We start from the raw sequence: 22,793 nt of genomic DNA, 5'->3' as shown, positions 1-22,793 counted from the left end.
GATATATAGTCTCTTATCCGTAAAGATTTTAGTCTCTACAATTAGCAAGTGATCTCTGTGATGCTACTTTGGTACCATGAGAGTATCCTGTTTCCCAGGAACTACCTACCCCTTTATCTGATAATTCTGGGATCCATCGCAGAACCTTTCAACATTTTCCCGAATATTTTCCCCTTCCTCATTGCTCTTCCTGGTGTCTTTCCCATTTAATATATTTTCATGTATTCAGGATCCTTCCAGGGGCTTCCTCGTCAATGAATTATTAGCGAAAACCCTATCTTTGAACTGAGAATAAATTCTGTCCTAATGTCTTTCCTTAGATTATGCTCACACCTATTCGAGTAAACAGTCAACAGTCCCGCATCCCACTCTCTGCCCCATCAAAACTCTGATTTTCCTCTCTCAGAATATCTACATTATTAAAACGTCTGTGTTTAAAACACACCATTAACATGGGAACAACGAAAATCAAGAAGAGAACATTTTCCCAATATTTATAGCCAGTAAAAGGTACATTTCTAAAATATAGCTTTTAAAAGGGAAAAAAATAAAATGATATTATTGGGAAAGAAAACTTTTACTATCCCTGTCTCTGTGGCGCAATCGGTTAGCGCGTTCGGCTGTTAACCGAAAGGTTGGTGGTTCAAGCCCACCCAGGGACGGTTTCTTGTGCTTGAAGACGATGCGTGTGTTTTAATTCCGAGACTGTATCTGATACTGTCAGATCCTTTTTGTTTTCATAAACTAAATGAAAATCGAACTAACACGCCTCCTCCAGTCGTCTTTGGGATAGGTTAATTAAATAAAATTCACCGAACCCCTTTGGCATGCCATCAGGTGTGAGCGCAATCCGGTTATTCGGGACGTAGCTTCTAATTTTGTTACCAGACTCTATCTCCCTCGGTTGGGTTGGTACATCCAGTAGAGCCCACCCTGCGAAGAGCAGCCGCGGCCACTCGGGCAAAGGCCTGCAGAGCTTGCTGTCCACAATGAGCTTGCGTCACCTCTACCTGAATCAGCTACTTGGGTCGGACATCGGACCGCCAAGGCGGGTGGCGGAGGCCCCCTCGGGGATATCTGGTTTACGGTGACTTTTGTATTTTACTAGATCATCCGAGTTTCCTCGCTTAGTTAAAGTCTCAGGAGTATTCAGGATGTTGTTTACATTTTTCAAAAATTAGAGCCTAACAAAGAACAGTTTTATCCGTTTCTTCCCATTTCGTTCCCCTGGCTTTGTTATTACTCAGCGTCTCAGATAGAGTTTTGTATAGGCGCGAGGGCGGCGGATGTAATTTACCAAAAGGGAAGATTACCGCTTTTGCTGGGAATCAGAGGCGAGATCCCTTCTTTGAGGTTTGGGAAATCTAATACAGATCCACCTCTACTGAGGATGGGGTTACACCAGTTAAACCCATCTAAGCTGAAAACATCTGTAACTTGAAAATGCACTTAATACACCTAACTTACTGAACAACATAGCTCAGCCTAGCCTGCCTTAAACATGCTAGGGACACTTAAGTTAGCCTACACTTGGGCAAAATCACAAAGTCTATTTCATAATACAGTGTTGAGTATATCATGTAATTTATTGAATACTGTCCTGAAAGTGAAAAACAGAATGGCTTATGATTGAGTGGCTGCCCAGCACCAAGAGAGAGTATCTCACCACTTATCACTAGCCAAGAAAATCATCAAAATTCAAAATTGGAAGTACAGTTCCTACTGAACGTGAACTGCCTTCTCACTATCCTAAAGTTGAAAAATTTTAAGTTGAATCGTCGTAAGTCGGGGACCAATTGTACTGGACCTCAATCTGCCAAAACATCAACTCTCTTCGGGGAATAGGGCACATCGCTGAGGATTATGTGAAGGGTTTTTCCCTTCAACTCTGAAAACAGCAAGACAATTTCCAGAGATATGAGAAATCACGGAAAAGTAAACTGAGGAAGTGCTCTGCGACTTTTGGATATTTTTAGGAATAATTTCACATGCCTAGACATACCCTATTAAAGCCCTCTTACTCTCTTTGGCCAGAAGCCCTCTTTGGCCAGAAGCCCTTGCTCATTTTACTGATCTACTGTTCTGGCAAATGCAGGATCCCAGCTTCTTAGATGGCGTGAAACTAAGTTGATTCAGAGTATGCATTGCACAATGGTTTCATAACTTAGTGTAATTATATAGAGGACGGGTGAGAGTTAAACCACCCAGTTTACAACTCTTTGTATTAGATAAATCCATTCATAACTGCTGTAACTCTTCACTCTCTAGTCTATAAGCTTATGTCACATGAGATTCATGCAATAAGCATTTATCATATGCACGTTTGCGAAAGCAATTGGGAAAGATGATGGTAATAATATTAAGTGGCAAGTTGTGTCACATCTAATCCTGGTTTTAATGATGGAAATGTGGGGATAATGATTTTGTATGGCTGTGTATTAAATAACTCATACAGAAAACTAAGTGCTGTTCAAATGGGAACAAATTTTGAAGCGTAAAAAAGGTATTTTCCAGCCTTCAAAGGGCTTAGAATTTAGAGGGAATCAAGATTACTGTTCCTGGGAAACTGATTTTCTTGTACCCATTTGTATTTTCATTCCTCACTCTGTGACTTACCCAGCTTACCTACCCCCAAGTGTGAGCTCTTTGTGCAGAACTGTTTAAACTTGAGCCTGAAATGCTCACCTTGAATATACTGATATCTAATGCCAACCAGCCTGGATATACAACTTCATTCATTCAAGAAATTATTAAGCCCTACATGTGTTTTACTTTCTAAGCTGTTAGCAACTTAAAAGGAAGAAATTTCTTCACCTTGGTACTCCCTTCATCTAGCAAAGGTGACAATGGGCACTTAGAGCTGTGAATAAATGAATGACAGCTTGTCAGATTCTGAGACTGGATCTTCCTGGTTCATCTGGGAGACACATGACCTAAGGAAACAATCCACATGAAACAAACTCACAAAACAAACAAACTCACAAGAAATGAACACAGAAAACAAGAACAGGATAATGTTACAAAGATATGTTTGTGTGCTGGGTATGAGAGGCATAAGGATTGTGAGAAAAGTCACACCAAACAGACCATAATTTTTTATTGTATGATTTTTTAATTCTCCCAAATAAACTGCACCTATCAAACTGAAGTCTTAACATGGCTAGGTTATTTTAGAGCCAAGGTGAATGAATTCATTTCATCCAAATAGATAGATAATTGATGACAATGAAAAAAAGATGAGGAAAAAGACCTAAGAAAGCAAACAGCAAAGCAGAACTCAAATTATTATCACTCTAACACTGCCTGTAAGTCTAAAAGCCTGGATATTGACCAGAGTTTTAATCTATTATGAGGTTGTATGTAGATTTTTCTTAGTTTATTGTGATACCTCTTAGTGGCTTACATGGATTTTGACACCAGCAGAGCTGCTTTGCATGTTGTTTGTGAACCTTCCCTTGTCCAAGCACAGAAAATATGTGTAAATGAACCAGAAGGGCATCATTTGTGCATAACTACCTCCTAGGTTTTGCCTGCCTTTACAGTGGTTTGAACCCAACACTCCATCCATGGAGCTTTGTTGCAATTATAGGAATAAATACTGGGCTCTTTCAACATTCTGTTCACTTTTCAGGAACAATCTGAAATACCTGGTGAAAATTTGACCTATCTCTGAAGACTCTGTTTGGAAATCAGCTCCACATTAAGAGCACCACTTACCTTCCCAGACAAAGTCAACCATGTCTTCCCATGGCTCCACTCTATCCCTTATACACATGCAATGTTTCTATACATTTATGTCTTAAACATCTGTTTAGTGGTCTATAAGACTTACACCAAGGGCCATATATTATTACCCACTGTCACTCTATGTCCTCATATAGTGACTGAGTAAATGCTGAATTAGATAACTATGAATAACATGGCCTAAGAAATTGATTAGATAGATAGAAAAGGGTCCAGGTTGAAGCGGGGAAAGGTGAGTCTGAGACCAGGAGATGGAGTGAAGGTGAGTGAATGGGACACAGATGGAAGTTGGAATTTATCCAGTGACCATCTCCAACTCCCATAAAAGCATACAAAAATATATACATATATTTTTTCTTTTCTATAAATATATTTGGAAGGTGGCTCCCAAGCCACTCCTACCCCATTAACCCCCATCCCTATTAGTTTTTTTCTAAATAAAAAGGATGTTGCTGCTGCCCGGTACCTGCGGCTGGTAAATAGCTGTCTGGACTAGCCATTATCACTGTAGCTCAAAGTAAACACTCTTCTTGGGGCCAGAAAGTAGAATTTTTAGAGGGCCCCAATGGTCAGGAGGCAGGCAGCCAAGAATCAAACAAGACAAAACAGGCATCTCAGTAGTCATAATCAGCTAGTATGAATTAAGTGCCTCAACCAGGCATGTACAGGAGCTGGAGGGGAGAGGAGAGGCCTACAAAACTTCTATGTCTGAGCATTTACCAGAGACTCCTGGTTTGAGAAACACAATAAAATGTCCACCCAGGTATTCTTTATCAGGGCTGGGCCAGGAGGGGGAAAGGGCCTCCTTGCCCCTCAAGAGTTCCTAACTAGTGAGGAGTCCTCTATACTCTCTGAGGGTGGAGGGGCTCCAAAGATCCTGGCAAGAAGCCCTCGGTTGGAACGGGCCTGGTCCTGGGCATTAGCCAGGCGAGCCCGTTCACGTTCTCCTGGCCGAACTGCCTTCCGGGCCCTCAGCTCCTGCTCAGTAGGACGCTGGGCAAAGGTCCAGGAGCCATTCGGGCGGGTAGAGTCCCCATCGTTGGCAAGGAAACGCTGACCACGCTCCACACTTCGAAGATAAAAGTCAGTCTCACGCTTGGCCTGGGCAACCTCAGCCCTTAGGCGCTGCCTGCGCACCTGGCGCTCAAAGGCAAGATGCTCACTGAGGTGGGACCAGGTAAAACGGTGCAAGTACTGTGGACAGGAAAACAAGAAAAGATCTGGGTAGGGAAGGCCAGGGATGGAGAAGAGATGGGTGGGGCGAGGCCAACAAGAGGTTATAAGGTTCCTGGGCTGGGTGTGGAAAAGTGGGAGGATGAGACAAGCCAATCCCCTCACCTTGAGGTTCCACAGGTCATAACGGAAGGGGCTGCGCCTGCGGGAGCCCATGGGTGTGTTGTGTAGACTGGCCGCCACACGCTTGGCTACTCGCTTGTCGCGGAACTCCACCCAGCCCTCGGTGTAGTCCTTGCTGTACTTGGATCGCTTTTTGCCTCCCGCAGCGGAGGCCGCCGCTGCCTTCTTTTTGCGCCTCACGAACCCGTCTGCGAGCCAAAGAGAGCGGTGTGGTGAAGTAAGCCGACGCAGCACCCACTCAGCTGCACCTCCTAATCGCCAATTCTGCAAACCTGCCCGCCGGCCAGGATCCTACTTCAAGGTCTTTGCCCGGAAGTTGGTAACTGCAAAGTCCACCCTTTCACCATTGTCTAACTCATTCCTTAACTCAAATGTCAACTCCTTTAACAGGTCTGCCCTAAACACTCTATTTAAAACCTGCACAGGCCCCCAGCCCCAATTCCAGTTAGTGTCTCTGTGGGAACTGGGGGCAGCTGATTGTATACCTTTTCTTGATCCGGGCCTCAATGACTAAAGGATAGGTTCAGTTTTGTGAAAAAGCCAGAGATCTTAATTCAGGCTGTACCCACTTAACAAACTGGTAAATTAGACTCAGGAAAGAGGGGTGGCCAAAGACGAGATTAAAATCCAAAAGTTAGCTATCCGAGAATTAAGGCTCAGCTAGGCAAACTGCGCTACTCAAACCCCATGCCTGCCTCCTAGGAGACATGTGCTACGGATTTACCAAAGAAGCGGGACGCCGGCCCCCGGGCCGCGACAGCGCCCAGCACCCACGCAGGCGAGGTAACAGGACCGGCGTGCACGCACACCGCCAGCAAGCATCACCCTCCTTCCCTCACCACTACGTCCCAAGCACTCACCCTCTGGCTGGAAAAAAACGCGCCCGACTTCGCCGTAGGCGCTGAGTAGGTTCCTTACGTGCAAAGGCCTAAAGCGGGGTGGGATGTGGCCCAGGTACACAATACCCGGCACTACCCGTTTCTTGCCGCCGCCAGCCGCCTCTTCGGTCTCCTCCTGTTCCTCCTCTGCGTCTGGTTTCTGGTCTATTCCTTCTACAGGATCCAAATCGGAGACTCCCTTATCCGAGTCCTCTGCCGCCATGCTTGCCGTTAAGTGGAGCAGGACAGCCGTAAAGCGCCGTGCCTCTGACGCGCACCGTTTGCGACGGCTTACGTAGATGGGGCGGGGCCTGTCGGGGTAATGACAAATGAAAGGACTGGATTGGACGGTGCGGGCAAGTCCAGGCCTAGTGCAGAGGGCGGAAGTGGATCCCGGGTCAGCCGGGAGATTCAAAGCGTGAGAGCAGGATCAGAGGTCCAGGATAGCCAAAGTGACTTTACTTCTGAGCTGAAGAGGCAGAACCATGGTAGCAGGGAGACCTTCCCATTCTCCACACTCCCCGTGACCTCTTCTCAACTCCGTGAGAAGTAAGTCTCCTGGAGACCCCGTCTTCCTTTGGCGACCTTCTTGACCTTCGGTGAAGCAACTTTTATAGTCCACTGTAGCTGAGGATCACTTATTTATTCATTCCTGCATGGTCATCTGTGAGCACAAATGACTGCTAGCTGTTCAAGTTTTCTTTCGTGTTCTGAGTTTCCAGGACAGCAGTGTCAATGACAACCTTTCAAAAGGGTGTACGGAGCTTTCAAAAGGTCAAGTCCTTCGAGCCGGATTCGAACCAGCGACCTAAGGATGACCACATTCAATGTCTACAGTCCTCCGCTCTACCAACTGAGCTATCGAAGGAAGTGGAAGTTATTTTTTAGAATGCTTTAAATAATGTTTATCCTAATGGTTTTTTTGTTATGACCAGAATTTTATTTCAAAACTAGAGGCAAACGTGAAGTTTTCCAGGGTCTTGGAAATATTCTAAAACTGATATGAGTAGTGACTACAGAAGTATATTTAAAAATTAATGCCCTTCCTTGAACACTAAAGATCTGTGCTTTGGTTCGTTGTCCTGCTCCCTTGGGTGTAATACAGGTAGGACCATCACCCTTATTACTCCTCTGTCCCAGCCGCTTAGCGCCTCTTTTCTCAATAAAAAGTGAGCGATAAATGATAAGGTTTCCCTAAATATAGACAATTGAGTTGAAGAGGGACTTATTGTCTTGAAGCAGAGTTACTATCTTCTTAGTGGTGGGGGTGGGGGTGGTTCAGAAATGTGTGGCTCATATTGCGCAATTATAGTGGGTCAAGTAAATGAAACATACCTCTCCTAAATTTTTTTTAAAGTAATATGGACATTCCATTTATAGGGATGCTGTCATGCATTGCTAATGAGTGCCTATAGTGGCATTCAGCTTCCTGGCACCCAAGACAGGAATGAACACTGATGAAAAAAACAGGAAGCCATCCTCACAGACTTTTCTTAATGATACATTTATGGAAAAGATTTTTGGTGAACTTATCTAAAAAGATCATTGCTTATTAAAATCAAAGTTCTCTGTAACTTTAATCTTGAAAAAATAACAAATTTTTCTTCCAAACGTCCTGTCCAGTGTTTCCATGAGAAATGCATGCAATACAGAATATTAAGTTCCTTTCCATGAGAAACTAATATATGGCCTAGTACATTTCTTTCCAAAAATATAACTTAATCTTGGGAAAATGTGAGAAGCCAGAGTGGAGAAATCCTAGAGAAGCAGGTGGTTTCTGTGTGAGACGGTCTGTTCCACATATTAAGTGCTATAAGGACAAGTGCTCATTTGAGATCCCAGGGCCTCTCATAGTCGGATGGCATTACAGAGCTGATTTTAGTCTGAAAAACTCCAATAGCTGATCTTGACAACTAGTTCCTTTACCTATAAACTAATCTCAGCTGAAGATTCCCACTGCAGGGCCTTTAAAGTTGCGATTCCATCGGCCTGGAAAGCTGTTACCCCTGACAGCCGCCTGGGGATACACAGGCAAGTAATCCACACCTGTTCACACTAGACTTACAGATCACCTTGTCCTGTCTTCTCTTCTTTCAGAGTCTGGTGTCAGAGCTACCCTTCTCTATCCTGCTCCAGACGCAAGCTCAGAACAGATCTCCGGGTAAGTCTTATTCTCCCGGATCATGCCCAGAAGTGCATCATCTTCACTTTATTACAATCTACTCTCACTCTGTTCCTTCCCTACTGTCTTAGCACTTTCTCAACTTGCTAATGGTTGTCCTAGACAGTTCTCCTAAAGCTTACAGGCAGCCTTAATATTCCAATGGAATACTACTCAGCAATAAAAAGAAGCAAGCTCTCTGTAAACATAACAACAGAGAGAAATCACCTATGCATTATGCTGAATAAGAGAAGCCAAATACAAAAGGCTACATACTGTATTATTCTACTCATATGACATTCTTACAAGGACAAAACTACAGGGACAGAAAACATCAGTTATTACCAGGGTAGAATGTAGGGGGAGGAATAAACTTTTAAAGGAGCATAGGGAAATGTGTGCGTGGGGGGCAAGGGTGATGTAACTATTTTATATCTTTATTGTGTGGTACTTATATGACTGTATACATTTGTCAAAATTTACTGATGCACTATAAAGCATCACTATATAAATTTATCTTATTTTTTAAAAATGGGAAAGAAACTTTAAAAAAATTAAAGGAGGTGAAACATTGAAGTGTAGGTTAGAACTTATTTTAAAATTAATCAATGTAATCATCTTATTATCAGACTAAAAAAGAAAAATGATATGATTATCTCAACAGATACAGAAAAAAGCATATGACAAAGTTGGGATACATTCATGATGAAATTTCTGCAAACTAGTAATATAACAGAATTTCCTCAAACTGTAAAAGACGTTTAAAAACCTACTGTTAACATTATATTTAATGGTGAAAGACTGAATGCTTTGGCCCTAAGATCAGGTCTAGCACAGGATATCTATGCTCATGACTTCTACTCAACATTGTCCTGGAGGTTCTAGCCAGCGTAAAAAGGCAAGAAAGAGAAATAAAGTCCTACAGATTTAGAAGGAAAAAGTAAAACTGTCTCTATTTGCATATGACACGGCAAATTATGAAGAAAATCCTGAAGAATCAACATTTAATAAGTGAGTCTACCAAAGCTGCCTCACTTGGAACCTGGAGGGTCCACACAGGCAGATTTGCATTGGATCTGGCTCCCTCCTTCTGGCTTCTTCTCCCCAGCTCACCTGTAGGAGAAGTGGAGGACGCCACCCAGCTGGGTCCCAGTAGGTGGCCTCTAGAAATCCCAATTTTCTCATGCTTTGATGGACATATTCAATAAACAATGTATACAGTAGGAATAGAAAAGAGTTTTATTTTAGCTAAACTGAGAGCTATAGCCCAGGAGACAGATTCAAGAAGCACTTGAATTGTGTTCCTACAGAATACAAAGTGGGGAAGGCTTATAAAGGCAAAACCGGCATAATTACATAATTTGTTTTTTTAAGAATTATAATTGGAGCTGGCAAGAATAAGGGTGCTTGTTAAGCTAGGGTTGGTTGGAGTCTGAAATAGTTGCATAGTTACCAGGGGAGACTTTGAGACCATAAGGTTGCATCTGGCAGTTGCTAGCAGACATTGTTTTAAAGAACAGTTAAATGTGTCCTTGAGTTTGATATAGTTCAGAAAACTCAAGTTCTCCGTAATGCAGGAATGGATCTGAAACCACAGTCACAATGGCCACCCAGCTCCATTTTGAATGCCTGAACCACAGTTACTCCATTTTGATTTTTAGTTGCATTCTTTTCTTCCATGGTTAAAGCAGATGTACACTGTATATTAGGCCCCAAAACAGTCTATTTGATTAGAATGAAGTTCATGTTAAATCACTTTAGGCCGGAATGACCATCCCATACCTCAATATGTGAACATTCCTTCCATCACCCGCAACCCTCAAGGGGCGCAATCACAACTCCTCTCCAGGTCCTGTCCTTACAGGTTTCCTCTCAGATCACAAAACCGCAGAAACAGACCAGGTCCTTGCGATTCCGGCCTCGAGGGCGGCCCTGGGCGCTATCCCTACACCGCATCCCCGGCACTTTTCCCAGCTTAGGCCGCTCCCACTCGGGCATGTGTGGTCGTCGGAGGATGTGCCAGCAGGGGGCGCCATCCGCACCCTCAAGGCGCCCCAAGGCTGACTGACAGAGCCGCACTGGGACTCTTTTTTACCACTTATTATTCATGGTTATGTTATTTATTAATATACACCGCCCTTCTGGGCCTCAGATACATTTTTCTTTATTCCAACTAGAACCTACTTTGAGCTGTCGAGACGCACTGAAGCAGGTGGCAGATATGACCCCACATGCAATACAGGCTTGACAGTTTTTCTCTGGAGGGTCCCGCTTACGTTCCTAAGATAAGAGCAGCCCCGGCGTCCTCCTCACCTCCCGGATGCCACGCTTTCCTCATTTTTTCACTCGCGAATTATTTGTTAATTTTAAGGGAGGCAACTTTTTGTAAATTGCCCTCCACTTCTGGTGTGTGTGTGAGGTCGGATTAGGGGAGAAGCTGATTCTTTTTCATCCTTAACACCGACCTCTTCTAAATACAACAGTGGGCGAAATGAGAACACATTTCTTGGATTTACGTGGAAAGATCAGAGGCTGGGGCAGGGTGTATATTTGGGGTAGTTGGTGCAAAAATGGTGGTTGTATCTGGGTAAGGGTACGATGAAGTTCAATATACTATTATCTATTTTTACATTGGGTTATGCTTGAAATTGTCTCTAATAAAAGAAAACCTTCAAAAATCACCAGCCTAACAGAGGACCCCAAAGGCCATCGAGTATCCTAATCTTCAATAAAAAATTAAAGTGAAAACGTTGGGGGCAGGGCGCCCCTCCCATTCCCCACCCTTCTCACATTGCTTCTCAACCAGACTCCATCCTGGACGCTGCCTCCGGGTCTTTGGTCAGGTGTGGACACTGCAGGAGCCCAACCTCTAACTCAGGTCAGGGAGGGAGAGGGAAATAGGAATAATAACCGCATCTGATGATCAGGAGCGGAAACAAAGATGGTATTGAGAAGGGGGGAGCCGGAGGTGTTGAGAAGTGTGAATTTCACAAGTGAAAACTGAAAACTTAGATTTTCACCACACAGCTGAAAGCAAACACCTTACACTAGTGTGTTTAGGACTTTTTTATTTTTCAATCTTGATCCTATTTGAACAGAAATAGCCATTCTTAAAGGGCTTTGGTTTTTGGTCAGGTCTAACATGAGTGGTTGGTTTATCATTTTGGTCTTCACCTTCAAAACTCTTGTCCTTCGAGCCGGATTCGAACCAGCGACCTAAGGATACCTAGTTGTGCAACCTACAGTCCTCCGCTCTACCAACTGAGCTATCGAAGGACCACACAGCGATACCTTTTCAGAATCCCTAAAATATGTCTGTCCAGATGGTTTCTACTTTGATAATACTCATCTTTCCTTTTAAAAATACAATCAAGCTTAAGCAGTCTTTTTAGACACTGAATGTGTTCTATGTAATGATCTGGGTTGTTGGTTTCATGGGTTTAATAAATATGTACAATCCATTGGGTTGTACATTTAAGACATTATGATATTATTCTACGCACATCCCAAAATAAAAACCGTACCGGCATCCCATGTCCACCTCTCCAAGTATTATACAGCTAGGGTGAACCCTCTGGATTACACCCGATTTCCTCCGGTCCCCTCTAATTACCTTCTCCTTTCTCTCTCAAAAGTCTCTAGGTTTGCTCGATAAATGATATGGTACCATAAATACAGACAACTGGGTTGAAGAGGACCCCAAAGTTGTAAACAGAGCCATATCCAGTGCATTTTGGTACCATTGTGATTCTCCTTTCTGAAAATCTAATGAGAAACTGCATATATTCATAGCTCTAATGATGAAATATGTGGAGTGGTGTGTGTTTGTGTAAATCTTCTTAGTTGGATAAATAATTCTGGTGATTCATATGATATTGCATAACTATAAAATTATAGTTATTTTAATAAGCAATTAAAGTGAAACAAAAACCCCTAAAACTTTTAAATGCAAATGTACATATTCTTTTTTCAAAGAAAATCATCAAATATCAAGGTTCAACAGAGATTGCCTTATGCTGTTTCTTGTGCCTAAGGCCGAAATAGACACCTATGGGGAATATGCTAACTTATCTAGAGAGAAAAGGCTTTCTTTGGCAATATACTTAAGGAAAAGTTTAGGTGGATTTCTCTATAAAATGTCTGTGCTTATTTCAGCAAATTTATACAAAACTATATTATTTCTACAAAACGATATTATTGAAAAAAATTCAAGTTGTTCTTCAAATGGCAATTGCCAATGCCTTCTAGTAGGAAGACCGAGAGCACATAGTTGATACTGAACTCAGTAATTAAACCCCTTTCCATGGGAAACTAAGAAAATATTATCCAGTAACTTGACATGTTCCTAACCCAATACAGAATTAGCAGCTGGGGAGAAGGGATCCTAGGAAGTGGAGTTTCTCTTGGCATTGTCAAATGTCCTCCTGTCTGTGCCTTGAATATAAGATGGAAAACAACAGATATGTCAAAGAGCTGTGAAATTTCAGGATGATGCTGGATTCAATTGCTGCTACAGAAATCCTCTATTGCCATGCAGAAGTATTCCTGGGGTGATACTTAGAGGAACAGAAAACTCCCAGAAAGGAAACAGAAAAGACAAGTCCAATTTTTTCCCTCCTCCTCCAGCCTTGCATCCTGCCTCTAGCTTCCCTTTTGGCAAAGCCTAACATGGAGCCACGTAGTAAATCAGCAGAGTGGTTTAGAGTCCCACCTCTTTTCTCACAAGACAGATTACAGAAGGATGAGTGGCTTGGTCTGCTCAGGGTGCTATGACAAAATATCACAGACTGGGTGGCTTAAATAACAGAAATTCATTTTCTCACAGTTCTGGAGTCTAGGATGTCCAAGATTAAGATGACAGCCATTCAGTTCCTGGTGAGAACTGTTAGTTTTGAGAGAGAGAACTCTCTGGTGTCTCCCCTAATGAGAATAGTAATCCTATGGGATTAGGATCCCACCCTCATGACCTCATTCACCGAAATTACTTTGCTCGAAATCGAGGCTACAGAAGCCAGAATGAAGGGAGAAGTTAACTGGGACTCGTGCTCCCTCATGGTCTTGTGCCCACTGACTGTGGTATTTTAAAAAGCCAGACAGAAAGCGAATCTTAGGGGATATTCGCAGGAACTCTGCAGAATCTGTTTCCGGGACTAGCAGAGGCAACTGATCGAAAATTTAGGGGTGCAGGGATTGGCAGGAACTACTGAGATGGTCAAAAGCCTGGGCTCATTGTTTAAGAAACTTGATTAGCCTTCCTGGATACACCTGCAATTTCCTTCAAGTTCCCGTTTTCCGTAGATATAATCCCAGTGTTAAACTGTTGCCCAATCTCGAAGACAGGTGTTTCTGTGAACTCCACGCCCTGTTCCATCTGCACTAGCCAGTTTTCTCCAGATAGGGTCCAGCATCGTAGAACATGTTGTAGGTGGCGCGCCACGGGCTCTTTGATGACCCGAACTTCGTCCTGTTGGCTAACGCCAACTGCAAACTGAGGTAGCCCAGAGTTCTGAGCTACTTTCAGATATGAAAGTGAGTAATGGAGGCGGAGACGCTCACGAGGACGGGGAATTAGCTCAAATGGTAGAGCGCTCGCTTAGCATGCGAGAGGTAGCGGGATCGACGCCCGCATTCTCCAGTTTTATGCTCTGCCTACACTTGGTCTTTATTCCATGCTTCTATAAATAAATGCCTTGCTAAAACATTACCAGATAACAAGGGCCCATGTAATACTGATGCCCTCTCCTTCAAGACCTATGTACCCTGAGCTCATTTGTCTCCAGTTATAGGAAAGACAAGGTTAGATTCTTTGGGATTTCTCTCTCGTTTTGCAGATTTGAATTTTGGTCTCTGCAGGTGGATTTGCAAATCTACACTTCAACTTTTTATGTATTACTAATACTACATTTTTCATTCTCAGAATCTATTTCCCGCATGTCTGACCTACTGAAGACAACCTCAAGTTCTTACAACTGGATCAAATGATTTCCATTTCTTAATGAATTTATGAAGAGCCAAAGCATAGTTAGGTATGCTTGAGGTTTCTTTTTATGTTCACTATTCCTCTTCTGGAGTCAACTGGCTGTTTCTACGTAGGTGGTGGAGCTGCTGCCACCACTGACACTGGAATATTGCAGAATATGGTCCAGTCATGGGAGGGAAATTGAAATCCTTGGTGCCTTGGCGAGAAGCTCAGTCTAGGACTAACTTTGCGTCTAAAGCCCAAATGTTATCTCGGAAAAGAAAATTGGACCATTTTCCTTGTTTAATCTTTTGCCCTCAATTCGCTTTCAAAGAGCAAGGGAGCTACCAGTTTAGACCAGTTTCCTTAATACGGGTAGTTTCCAATGTGTTTTAGGCAGTGGCTCTCAAACCACTAACTGAGTTTGAGAGTGGCTAATTCAACAAGCCTGGGCGTTAGTGTTCTATGTTAAGTCTCCAGGTGGTTCTGATACACACCAAAGTTTGAGAATCGCTTAAAGAATAGAAGTTGTGAAACATGGGAAGGAAAATACAAGAAATTGCCAGGCACAAAATCCTCAGACAATTCTTCATTATTTTGGTTTTATATCTTAGTAGTTGAGCACTCTTCCGTAGGTAATCAGGATCTCACTATTCAGACAGAGTAGAAGTGGGGTTAATACATTTTAATAAGATTGGCTCTAAATTGGCAAATACTTTCTATTGTTAAGAGAGAACTCTACCTCTTGAGCTAATTCCCAAAGTGGGTAAAAAATTCCATCAGTTTTCCCATTGTCTATTTTTTTTTTCCTAAAAGTTTTCTCTTCTGTAGTGGTTCTCGAACCTTGCAACACATTAAAAATCACCTGGGAGCTTTTACAACTACGAGTCCGGGGTCCCACCTCCAAATTGGCGCAAGTATAGGCGCTTTGTGAAATAGCCCCAGGTGATTCTGACATGCACCCACTTTCCTCAGCCATGGTTGAGAACCATCTTTACATAATTAAACGGAGAAGGGGGAGTAGTGCCAGGAGCTGTGCGAGGCTGCCAGTAATTGAGCATCCGCCTGGGGAAAAAAACAAAAACCTTCGGAGAGACTCAGGACTCTACAACCACCAGAGGGCGCGCGTGGCCCACCAATTACTATCCGTTGGTGAGCGTTATTCCTACCAGGCCGCCCCTCCCAACGTCGTCCAAACCCAAGTGGTGTGGCGACTTGTCTCTGGACTCCTAGCTTAGTGGACCATCTCTGGTCGCCTTGTCAGAGCTTGGGACTTCTCTGCGGCACCAGCTCTTTATGAACTGTAGGAGCGATGCTTGATTGCGCGTATTAGTAATTCCTACGGAGAATAATAATTTTGAAGATTATATTCGCTGCACAATGAGATTAGTCTTGAATAGACGTACAGTGAGAATATATGTAATTGAGGGTATATGTAATTGCCTCAGGCCTTTTTAAAGGTGGAGATGGGATTGGGGGGAACCACAAAACGGAAAAAAACAGACCCAAAACACGAACTCCTTCGAGCCGGATTCGAACCAGCGACCTAAGGATACCTGAAACCTCCACTCTACAGTCCTCCGCTCTACCAACTGAGCTATCGAAGGAATCACACACTTCCACTTCCCCGCAGACGATGCCATCTCTGCGCGAGGTTGGGAGACCTTCGGTGTTTGCTGTTTTACTCACTTTTATTTGATAGGTCTGTTCTAGTCGCCTCTACGTGTTTTGTAATCCGGCATCCCTTCACGGGACCACTGCCCTGGACCGAGGAGAAAACGGTAGCACCCACTGGTTTTCAAAAGGAAAACAAAATAATGAGGCACGAGGAATTGAAAAAAATTTAGCAATGAGTGTCTTTTACCGTGGTGAATGAATTTAAATAACCAGTTTTAAACAGGATTTGGAGTACTTAATTTGCAATTTGAACAGCTAATTAGAGAAGGAGAGGAAGAAGGAAACAAGCATAGGGTTAAACTCATCAAAGCCATATGGAAAATTTGTTAGTTGATATTAGTCCCTGTAGATAAACCAGACTACCCCACTAATTCTAAACTCAGCAAAAACCTGTCGATGAGGAGCTAAAACAATATTTTAAAAATTATCTATCTGAATACAAGGTGTCCCCTTGTGCAAGTAGAACATTGAGACCAGCATTCACTCATCTATGCTTTTCAAAAAGGTAAATGCATGACTCACACAAATGTAAAAAAATACTTCTCAAAAGATTTATTTAACTCATTAATGAGAACCCCAAAAGGATGGTAAAACTTGTTCAAGTTATTTACAGTCACTGAGAGAAGGAATGCTGTAGTTAACATTGCTAAATGAGACATAGAAGTGGAAAATTCCCCGCAAGGCAATAAAACTGTTACTTTTTCTACAGGGCAGAAAACAACTACATCTTTATCAAAGTTTCAACTGCACCATTATTATTATTATATACATTTACTCTTACAGGGTTGAAAATACCCTAATCAATAAACAGTTAAAACAAAGGTACTGACTAATAAAGCAGGCAATCCCCCTCCACCCCCCAAAGACATTTGACAATATGAGGAAATAATTTTGATTGTCACAATTGAGGAGGTGCTACTAGCATGTAATAGGCAAAGGCAAGGAATGTTACTAAACATCCTACAATGCACAGGACAGGCCTGACAATAGAGAATTATCTAGTCCAAAATGTCAATATTTGAGGTTAAGAAACCATGCCCTAGAGAATAAAAATATTTCTTGGACAGATCTCTTTTAAAATTCTGTAGGATCGTCTAGGTAATGAAATGAAACAATGAAAAGATATGAAGCCCTTTTTTGGTTTTGGTTTTTGTTTGTTTGGCTAGTTGGTTTATTTTTGCCTATTTCCAAGTTTCAGATTTGTTTTTTAAATCTAAAGGCCGAAAAGTCTGGCAAATACAATAAATTTATATTTTGAAGTTACTATAAAGTTTTGAAGTTATTATAAATGAAGTTTATTCTATTTTTTTCATCCTTTGAAGTATTTAAAAAATGTGATACGTACTTTTCATAATCTGTCACTCTCCATCTACAACTTTCCCTAATCATTCATATTCATTTTTCTAAAGCTTTTAGTTTTAAAAACCATCTTAGTATTTTCTAAATCTCTTAATTTCTACAACTACCACCTCATTTAGACCTCTTCTCCACAGAATTGTGGAATGGATCATGTCTGACCGTGAGAAATTGTAATAGGGAAAAACATATTTGACTCCATATTGGATCTGTTTCTCCTAATTTTAATCTTTGTTCTATTGCTTTTGCTACAAGTTAAGAATGTTTGTCTGAAATACACAGGATAGCCCATTCTCAAGGTTCTGAGCTTTAAAGGTGTAACACTTCTCCATTTATATAGAGAATAAAAAGTGAAGAACAGAGAATAATATTTGTTTTACTGGAGGTTTACAGGAACATCATGACCTCACCTCCATGGACAACTGCAAGAACAACGGATTCTGACATCAAGAATTTGCAACAACCAATCACATCCCCTCCCCTTTTAATATAAAAGATGCCTGAATTCTAACTTGGGTAAAATGGTACTTTGGGGCATTAGTCCACCATCTTCTCGGTCTGCTGGCTTTCCAAACAAAGTTGCTGTTCCTTGCCCCGGCAGCTTGTCTCTGGATTTTTTGGCCTGCCATATGGCGAGGAGTATGAGTTTGAACTTGGTAACATGTACACAATAGTGACTTTAATAATTCACAAACATGTATTGAGCACTGACCATTCTAGGCACCAGGTAAGTGCTGGGAATACACAGAAGTAAAGAAGACAATCTCTGTCCCCCAAAATTGTCAAAATTGAAAAGCTCAAAGAATAAGTTTGAGTTAGTCATGGAGGCAAAAATTTTTCAGCTTTGAAGGCTTTGACTCAGAGTGTTTGGTATTTAAGTTAATGGGACCTTTCTGGCCGTTGGTGATTTAGGTCATACTTTATGATGAAAGTATATTCTGCTAATGTAAATATTTATCTTTTAGAAAAAGTCCTGAAACTCTTTGAACTTGAGTGCAGATGATTATGAAAATATGTGCTTGGATACTATATTGAAAATGATTAGGCAAGACAAAGCTAAATTAATCATACTTGCCAACAACTGCCCTGCCTTAGGGAAGGTCATTCCTCTGGTATGCTATCTAAATTGGTTGCAAATGTCTAACCTGAAGATCATCATAAGATGGTTAAAATGCATCTTGTACCTATCAACAGACATCAGTATTTCGAGCAGTTTTTCAGAGAAGAAGTTTATCAATTTTTTCCCTTGAGTTTTTTGTTAATTGATTTGCAACTTCTCTTTCCTCCATGATTTTTGAAAAGATATTGTATACTAGAAGTTTAAAGTGAGGGGGAAGAAAGGAAAAGCCAAAAAGAACTAGGAATGTTTAAAAAAAGTTAAATGGTAAAGTCTACGAAACTTTGCTGGACATTCTGGATAACCATCAGGGAAAAAAAACTAACATTTCCAAGTACCTGACATGTGCTAGTCATTACATACCCTTCACTGACTGAGGTCAGGAACTGTCTGTCCAGTTGTGTCCATAGTTAGCTCTCAAGTAAGTAGCATAGTGCCTTGCCTGTGGCAAGGTCTTAATAAGTAACTATTGTTAATGTTTAATAAAGAAATTTTATTGAATATAAGAATGATTATATCTAGTTCTCATAACACCATATGAGGTAAAGATTAATATCAAAGAGGTAATTTGTCCAAGATTTTATTTCTACTAAGAGAAGAAGTCACGGTCCTTTCTGACATCAGATGTGTCCATTTGATACCTTCACCTGCTGATGCTGAATACAGCTTGCCTGCAGTGAAGGGAATCAGGTAACTTTGTTGACTCTTCCGGAGTCACCCTTAGAGAGTTCAGAGTTGGATCCCAGAAACATTTTGTGGTCTATCAATACAGGTCAGTGAGAATGAGGGGAAGATGAAAGATGTAGTGAAAGTGGATGGAAATCATGCTAATAATTTCAGAATGCTCATATTCTTTGTGTCTGATGTCATCTTATTTATGAAACAAAAGCAGGAAAAATCTAGAATTCCATAGTCCCTGTCGGGCCAAGAAGAATCGTGTATTCTCCTAGGTCGATGGGAAATGAAGTTTTCGAGTGCCCGGCTAGCTCAGTCGGTAGAGCATGAGACCCTTAATCTCAGGGTCGTGGGTTCGAGCCCCACGTTGGGCGGAGTTGTTTTTTGTTTTTTGTTTTTTTTTTAACTTTTGGATACTTATCTCAACTATATTACTGAACCCTCATAATCTCCAAAACAAGACCTCTTCACCGTCGTCAAACAAGAGAAACTTTCAGGCCCAACACTTAAGTATTGAATGATGGCATCTCGGTGAGCTCTGAACTATTCCTACCAGCTCTGTGACTCTTGAAGAATTCCGCCTCATGGCCCCCTGACGGAAATACATTTTTCCTGGTTTGTTAGAGCTTAAGGGTGACTCCAACTCTGGCACGGGCAGAAATCCAGAACTCCAGAACTGGTTGCCAATGTGGTTTTAAGCACAGTCCCAAAGGGCCCAAGTCCTTGAGCCCAAACACAGCTCTGGGCCTTCTCCGAAGCCCACTGAGACGTCCCTCTTTTGTTTCTATCACCTGTCAACTGTCCCCTCTTGCCATGCCATGTGGACGTGGCCCTGAAGAAATTCCCTGCGGTTTTCTCCCTCCTTTTCAAGCCCCTTATGCTTGTTCATTTGTTGTCCTTATCCACAATCAAGGCTTACACACACAGCAAAGGGAGGTGGGAAGAAGCGTTGTGATTGTATTTTAACATAAAATATTTGACAACCATTGGAATAAAGGATCCAGTGTGTTTTGTTTACCACGTTGATTATAATAGATGCTAGACATCTGTTTAAAGAGTGTACCAAAAGTACGCTCCAGGAACAGAGGGAAATTGTCCATTCTCCATGAAGAAGCAGAACACCTATCTCCTAAATGATAGGGGAATGCGCAACGCTATACAAAGGAGGAAAGCCGAAATAACTTGCACAAAGATTTTCAGCATCCCAACTCTAGTTCGGTATTTGATTTTCCCGTTTAAACCCATTTCTTTGATGTAATGAATGATGAACATTGAATTAAGATGTGACCATCGTCTTATACATTTCATATGATCACAGCCATGGAGTCGAAACTTCTAGAGTAAGTAGCAAAATTTGCCTTTGCAGGAGTTACTTTAGAGCTGATGGAAAACTGAGTAAGAGCCCAAACTGAAAAGCACTTGTCTCTCTTAATTAGAAGAGTTATCAAGTTACTTATTGGAATCGAGTGCGTATACAGTCTACACATTTCTATACGAAACTATAACAGTTTAACAGCGGCTGTATCAGTTTCTGTTGTGAGTTTAATGGTAATAAATGTTAAATAGAGAGGATAGGCAACGATGGAAAAAGCTTAGGGCTCGTCCGGGATTTGAACCCGGGACCTCTCGCACCCTAAGCGAGAATCATACCCCTAGACCAACGAGCCACCTGGATGCACAGTTTTTCTCCTCTCTAGAGATACCAAAATTTAGTGAATTTCTCTGCTTAAAAAAAAAATTTTTTTTTGCTTCCTTTATAGACATATACAACTGTAAACTACATTTTTCTTTCTCTCTGTCTCTCCTCCCCCTCCTATCTTCTTTCCTATTTTTAAAAACTATGCCAACTTGGCTCTCAGAACTTCCCTGAATTTTCCCCAACCCAGTCCTTCGAAGGACTGTAAAAAGCCTTATTTCTCAAGGGTCGCTGACCCATCCTTTGTAAGAAACAAACGTGACGTTATTATAAATGCAGAAATCTGTAGTCTTTCTGAAATCCGTTGAGTCAAAGTCCCTAGGAGGCGAGGCCTAATAAGTTGCCTAACTCATCTTGGCTTGATCTCAGTACTAGCCGAGGAAAATAGTGAAAAACAGGTGAAAATTCACTCAACAGAATATAAAGCTGTAAAGTCGTGGATAAATAAGGGAAATTAGTTGTACAAGAAACAAGGGGCTACATAAATAGGGTTTTGAAAGTCGGTTTGGTGGGAAATGAGACTGATTTAAGAGGTGTAACATCAAGAAATGGACGGAGCAGAGAGAAAGCTGGCATCGGTCAACCAGGACCAACTGGTTGGTGACAGAGGACAAAGTAGATTATGGAAAAGGGCTTAGTCCTTTCTCACTTGAAATATCAAAGTAACAACGCTTCTCTCAAGATGAGATTTCCTCCCTTCATGTGAGGGATGATCTACCCTAATAGGAATCCTAAACTGAGCAATCGGAGATAAATGAGTACTCCCTTCCCAAAGTTGCCCCGCATCTCATTATGTTTTCAGACTACTTTAAGGGCAGTGTTTGGCCACTAAACGGACTGCTGATAGTTTTTCCTTCTAGTGACTTTAATGACTCCTAAGGTGTCCTGCTGCTTTTCTTCTTCTCTAGGGCAAGTTGTTGAGCAGTCTGACTTACTCAAAGACGGATGCTCTAGACTTCCCTAGAATGGTTTGCCCTTTAAACAAAATGTTGTTTGTGGAGATACAGCAGGTTTTCTTGTAGGTCAGTCCTAAAACAATTTATTATTTAATCATAAATAATAAATAACATTAATGTTATAAATAAATAATCATAAATAGTAAGACCATTTATTATTAATCACAGGGGTGTAAAATGAACTCTGGCCCGTACGGGGATCGAACCCGCGACCTTGGCGTTATTAGCACCACGCTCTAACCAACTGAGCTAACCGGCCAACTGTTTTAAACAGTGTTTGAAAACTTTAGCAAGAAATTATTCCCGTTCTTGATTCCCACCCCAACTCCATTTCTTTCCGTTTTTCTTTCTTTTCTTTTCTTTTTTGTAATTAGAAACAGTATAGTACATCTGAGCTGCTGGATTCGCCTTCACCAAAGCTTCATTCTTTTTCCAACATTTGTCCTACTTTTCAGTGCCATTAACTCAGCAACAATACCCCCTCCTCCACTTTCTGTGTTTTTAGGCCAAGATTATTTCTGCCTTTAAAGGACCCCCAGATACTTCAGCTATCCGTTCATTTAATTGGTCCTGGGCAAGTTGCCAGGTCGCTTCTCTTAGGCATTGCTTGTTTTTCTTCATTTTCAGTTTCATTCATTTCAGATAAAGATATCCCGAGATACCTCAAAATTATCTAATTTCCCCCTGTACATATATAGTTCTATATACAGTGGCTAAAAGAGGACAGTAGAAAATTAGTTTAGGAGAGGATACATACTATGTATAACAACTCTTGTTTTTAAAACACAATTTGTGATCTTGCAGGCAAAAGGGACTGGAGATGCCGGGGATCGAACCCGGGGCCTCATACATGCGAAGCATGCGCTCTACCACTGAGCTACATCCCCGTCCTGCCATGCGGGTGCTTGTAGCTCTCCCCAATTCTTTGAATCCGGTTGTTTTTGTTTTTGTTTTTGTTTTTGTTTTCCTCTGTAGTTCTAAGAGTCTCAAACGCTTAAACTAAATTTCCTTTTACTTATTCAGCAAAATCTTGAACTGGTTAATGAGGCAGCATTCATCGGTATTCCAAGTGAAGGAGTCTTCCAGTCATCGGACATTTCTCAAGCACTTAGAGTCCGAAGGATGGAACTAACTATCCGGAAATTCGACGAGAAAAAGAGTGGAACTCGTCTTTAAAAACTTCTTTCCTTCTTTCCCCCCCTTTCTTTTCTTTTCTTC

General features: G+C 41.7%; 1 protein-coding gene, 1 long non-coding RNA gene and 8 other non-coding genes across 10 annotated transcripts; 3 read left to right on the top strand and 7 right to left on the bottom strand.

Moving 5' to 3' along the window:
- Positions 1-588: 588 nt before the first annotated feature.
- TRNAN-GUU (transfer RNA asparagine (anticodon GUU)) lies at positions 589-662 on the top strand. Its single transcript has one exon. It is a non-coding gene; the product is annotated as a tRNA-Asn (tRNA).
- Positions 663-3,072: 2,410 nt separating this feature from the next.
- ABT1 (activator of basal transcription 1) lies at positions 3,073-6,236 on the bottom strand. The gene is made up of 3 exons (XM_010974174.3): positions 5,961-6,236; positions 5,083-5,288; positions 3,073-4,938 (listed from the first exon to the last, which is right to left on the bottom strand). The coding sequence occupies exons 1-3, from the start codon at positions 6,199-6,201 to the stop codon at positions 4,558-4,560; spliced, it is 828 nt and encodes a 275-aa protein (XP_010972476.1). The 5' UTR covers positions 6,202-6,236; the 3' UTR covers positions 3,073-4,557.
- Positions 6,237-6,344: 108 nt separating this feature from the next.
- Positions 6,345-21,694, top strand: LOC123614096 (uncharacterized). Its single transcript, XR_006721597.2, has 3 exons — positions 6,345-7,083; positions 8,076-8,139; positions 14,057-21,694. It is a non-coding gene; the product is annotated as an uncharacterized LOC123614096 (long non-coding RNA).
- On the bottom strand, positions 6,759-6,846 carry TRNAY-GUA (transfer RNA tyrosine (anticodon GUA)). The gene is given in 2 exon segments: positions 6,759-6,794; positions 6,810-6,846. It is a non-coding gene; the product is annotated as a tRNA-Tyr (tRNA).
- Positions 11,328-11,415, bottom strand: TRNAY-GUA (transfer RNA tyrosine (anticodon GUA)). Its single transcript is given in 2 exon segments — positions 11,328-11,363; positions 11,379-11,415. It is a non-coding gene; the product is annotated as a tRNA-Tyr (tRNA).
- On the bottom strand, positions 15,617-15,705 carry TRNAY-GUA (transfer RNA tyrosine (anticodon GUA)). The gene is given in 2 exon segments: positions 15,617-15,652; positions 15,669-15,705. It is a non-coding gene; the product is annotated as a tRNA-Tyr (tRNA).
- On the top strand, positions 19,225-19,297 carry TRNAK-CUU (transfer RNA lysine (anticodon CUU)). The gene has a single exon. It is a non-coding gene; the product is annotated as a tRNA-Lys (tRNA).
- Positions 20,519-20,590, bottom strand: TRNAP-AGG (transfer RNA proline (anticodon AGG)). Its single transcript has one exon. It is a non-coding gene; the product is annotated as a tRNA-Pro (tRNA).
- A 66-nt stretch (positions 21,695-21,760) lies between the features above and the next one.
- Positions 21,761-21,834, bottom strand: TRNAI-AAU (transfer RNA isoleucine (anticodon AAU)). The gene has a single exon. It is a non-coding gene; the product is annotated as a tRNA-Ile (tRNA).
- Positions 21,835-22,390: 556 nt separating this feature from the next.
- Positions 22,391-22,462, bottom strand: TRNAA-CGC (transfer RNA alanine (anticodon CGC)). The gene has a single exon. It is a non-coding gene; the product is annotated as a tRNA-Ala (tRNA).
- Positions 22,463-22,793: the final 331 nt, after the last annotated feature.

The sequence above is a fragment of the Camelus bactrianus genome, chromosome 20 (assembly GCF_048773025.1).
Source record: "Camelus bactrianus isolate YW-2024 breed Bactrian camel chromosome 20, ASM4877302v1, whole genome shotgun sequence".
In the NCBI taxonomy this organism is placed as follows: Eukaryota; Metazoa; Chordata; class Mammalia; order Artiodactyla; family Camelidae; genus Camelus; species Camelus bactrianus.
Note: the sequence above shows the minus strand (reverse complement) of the source record. Positions and strands in the feature narration are given on the sequence as shown.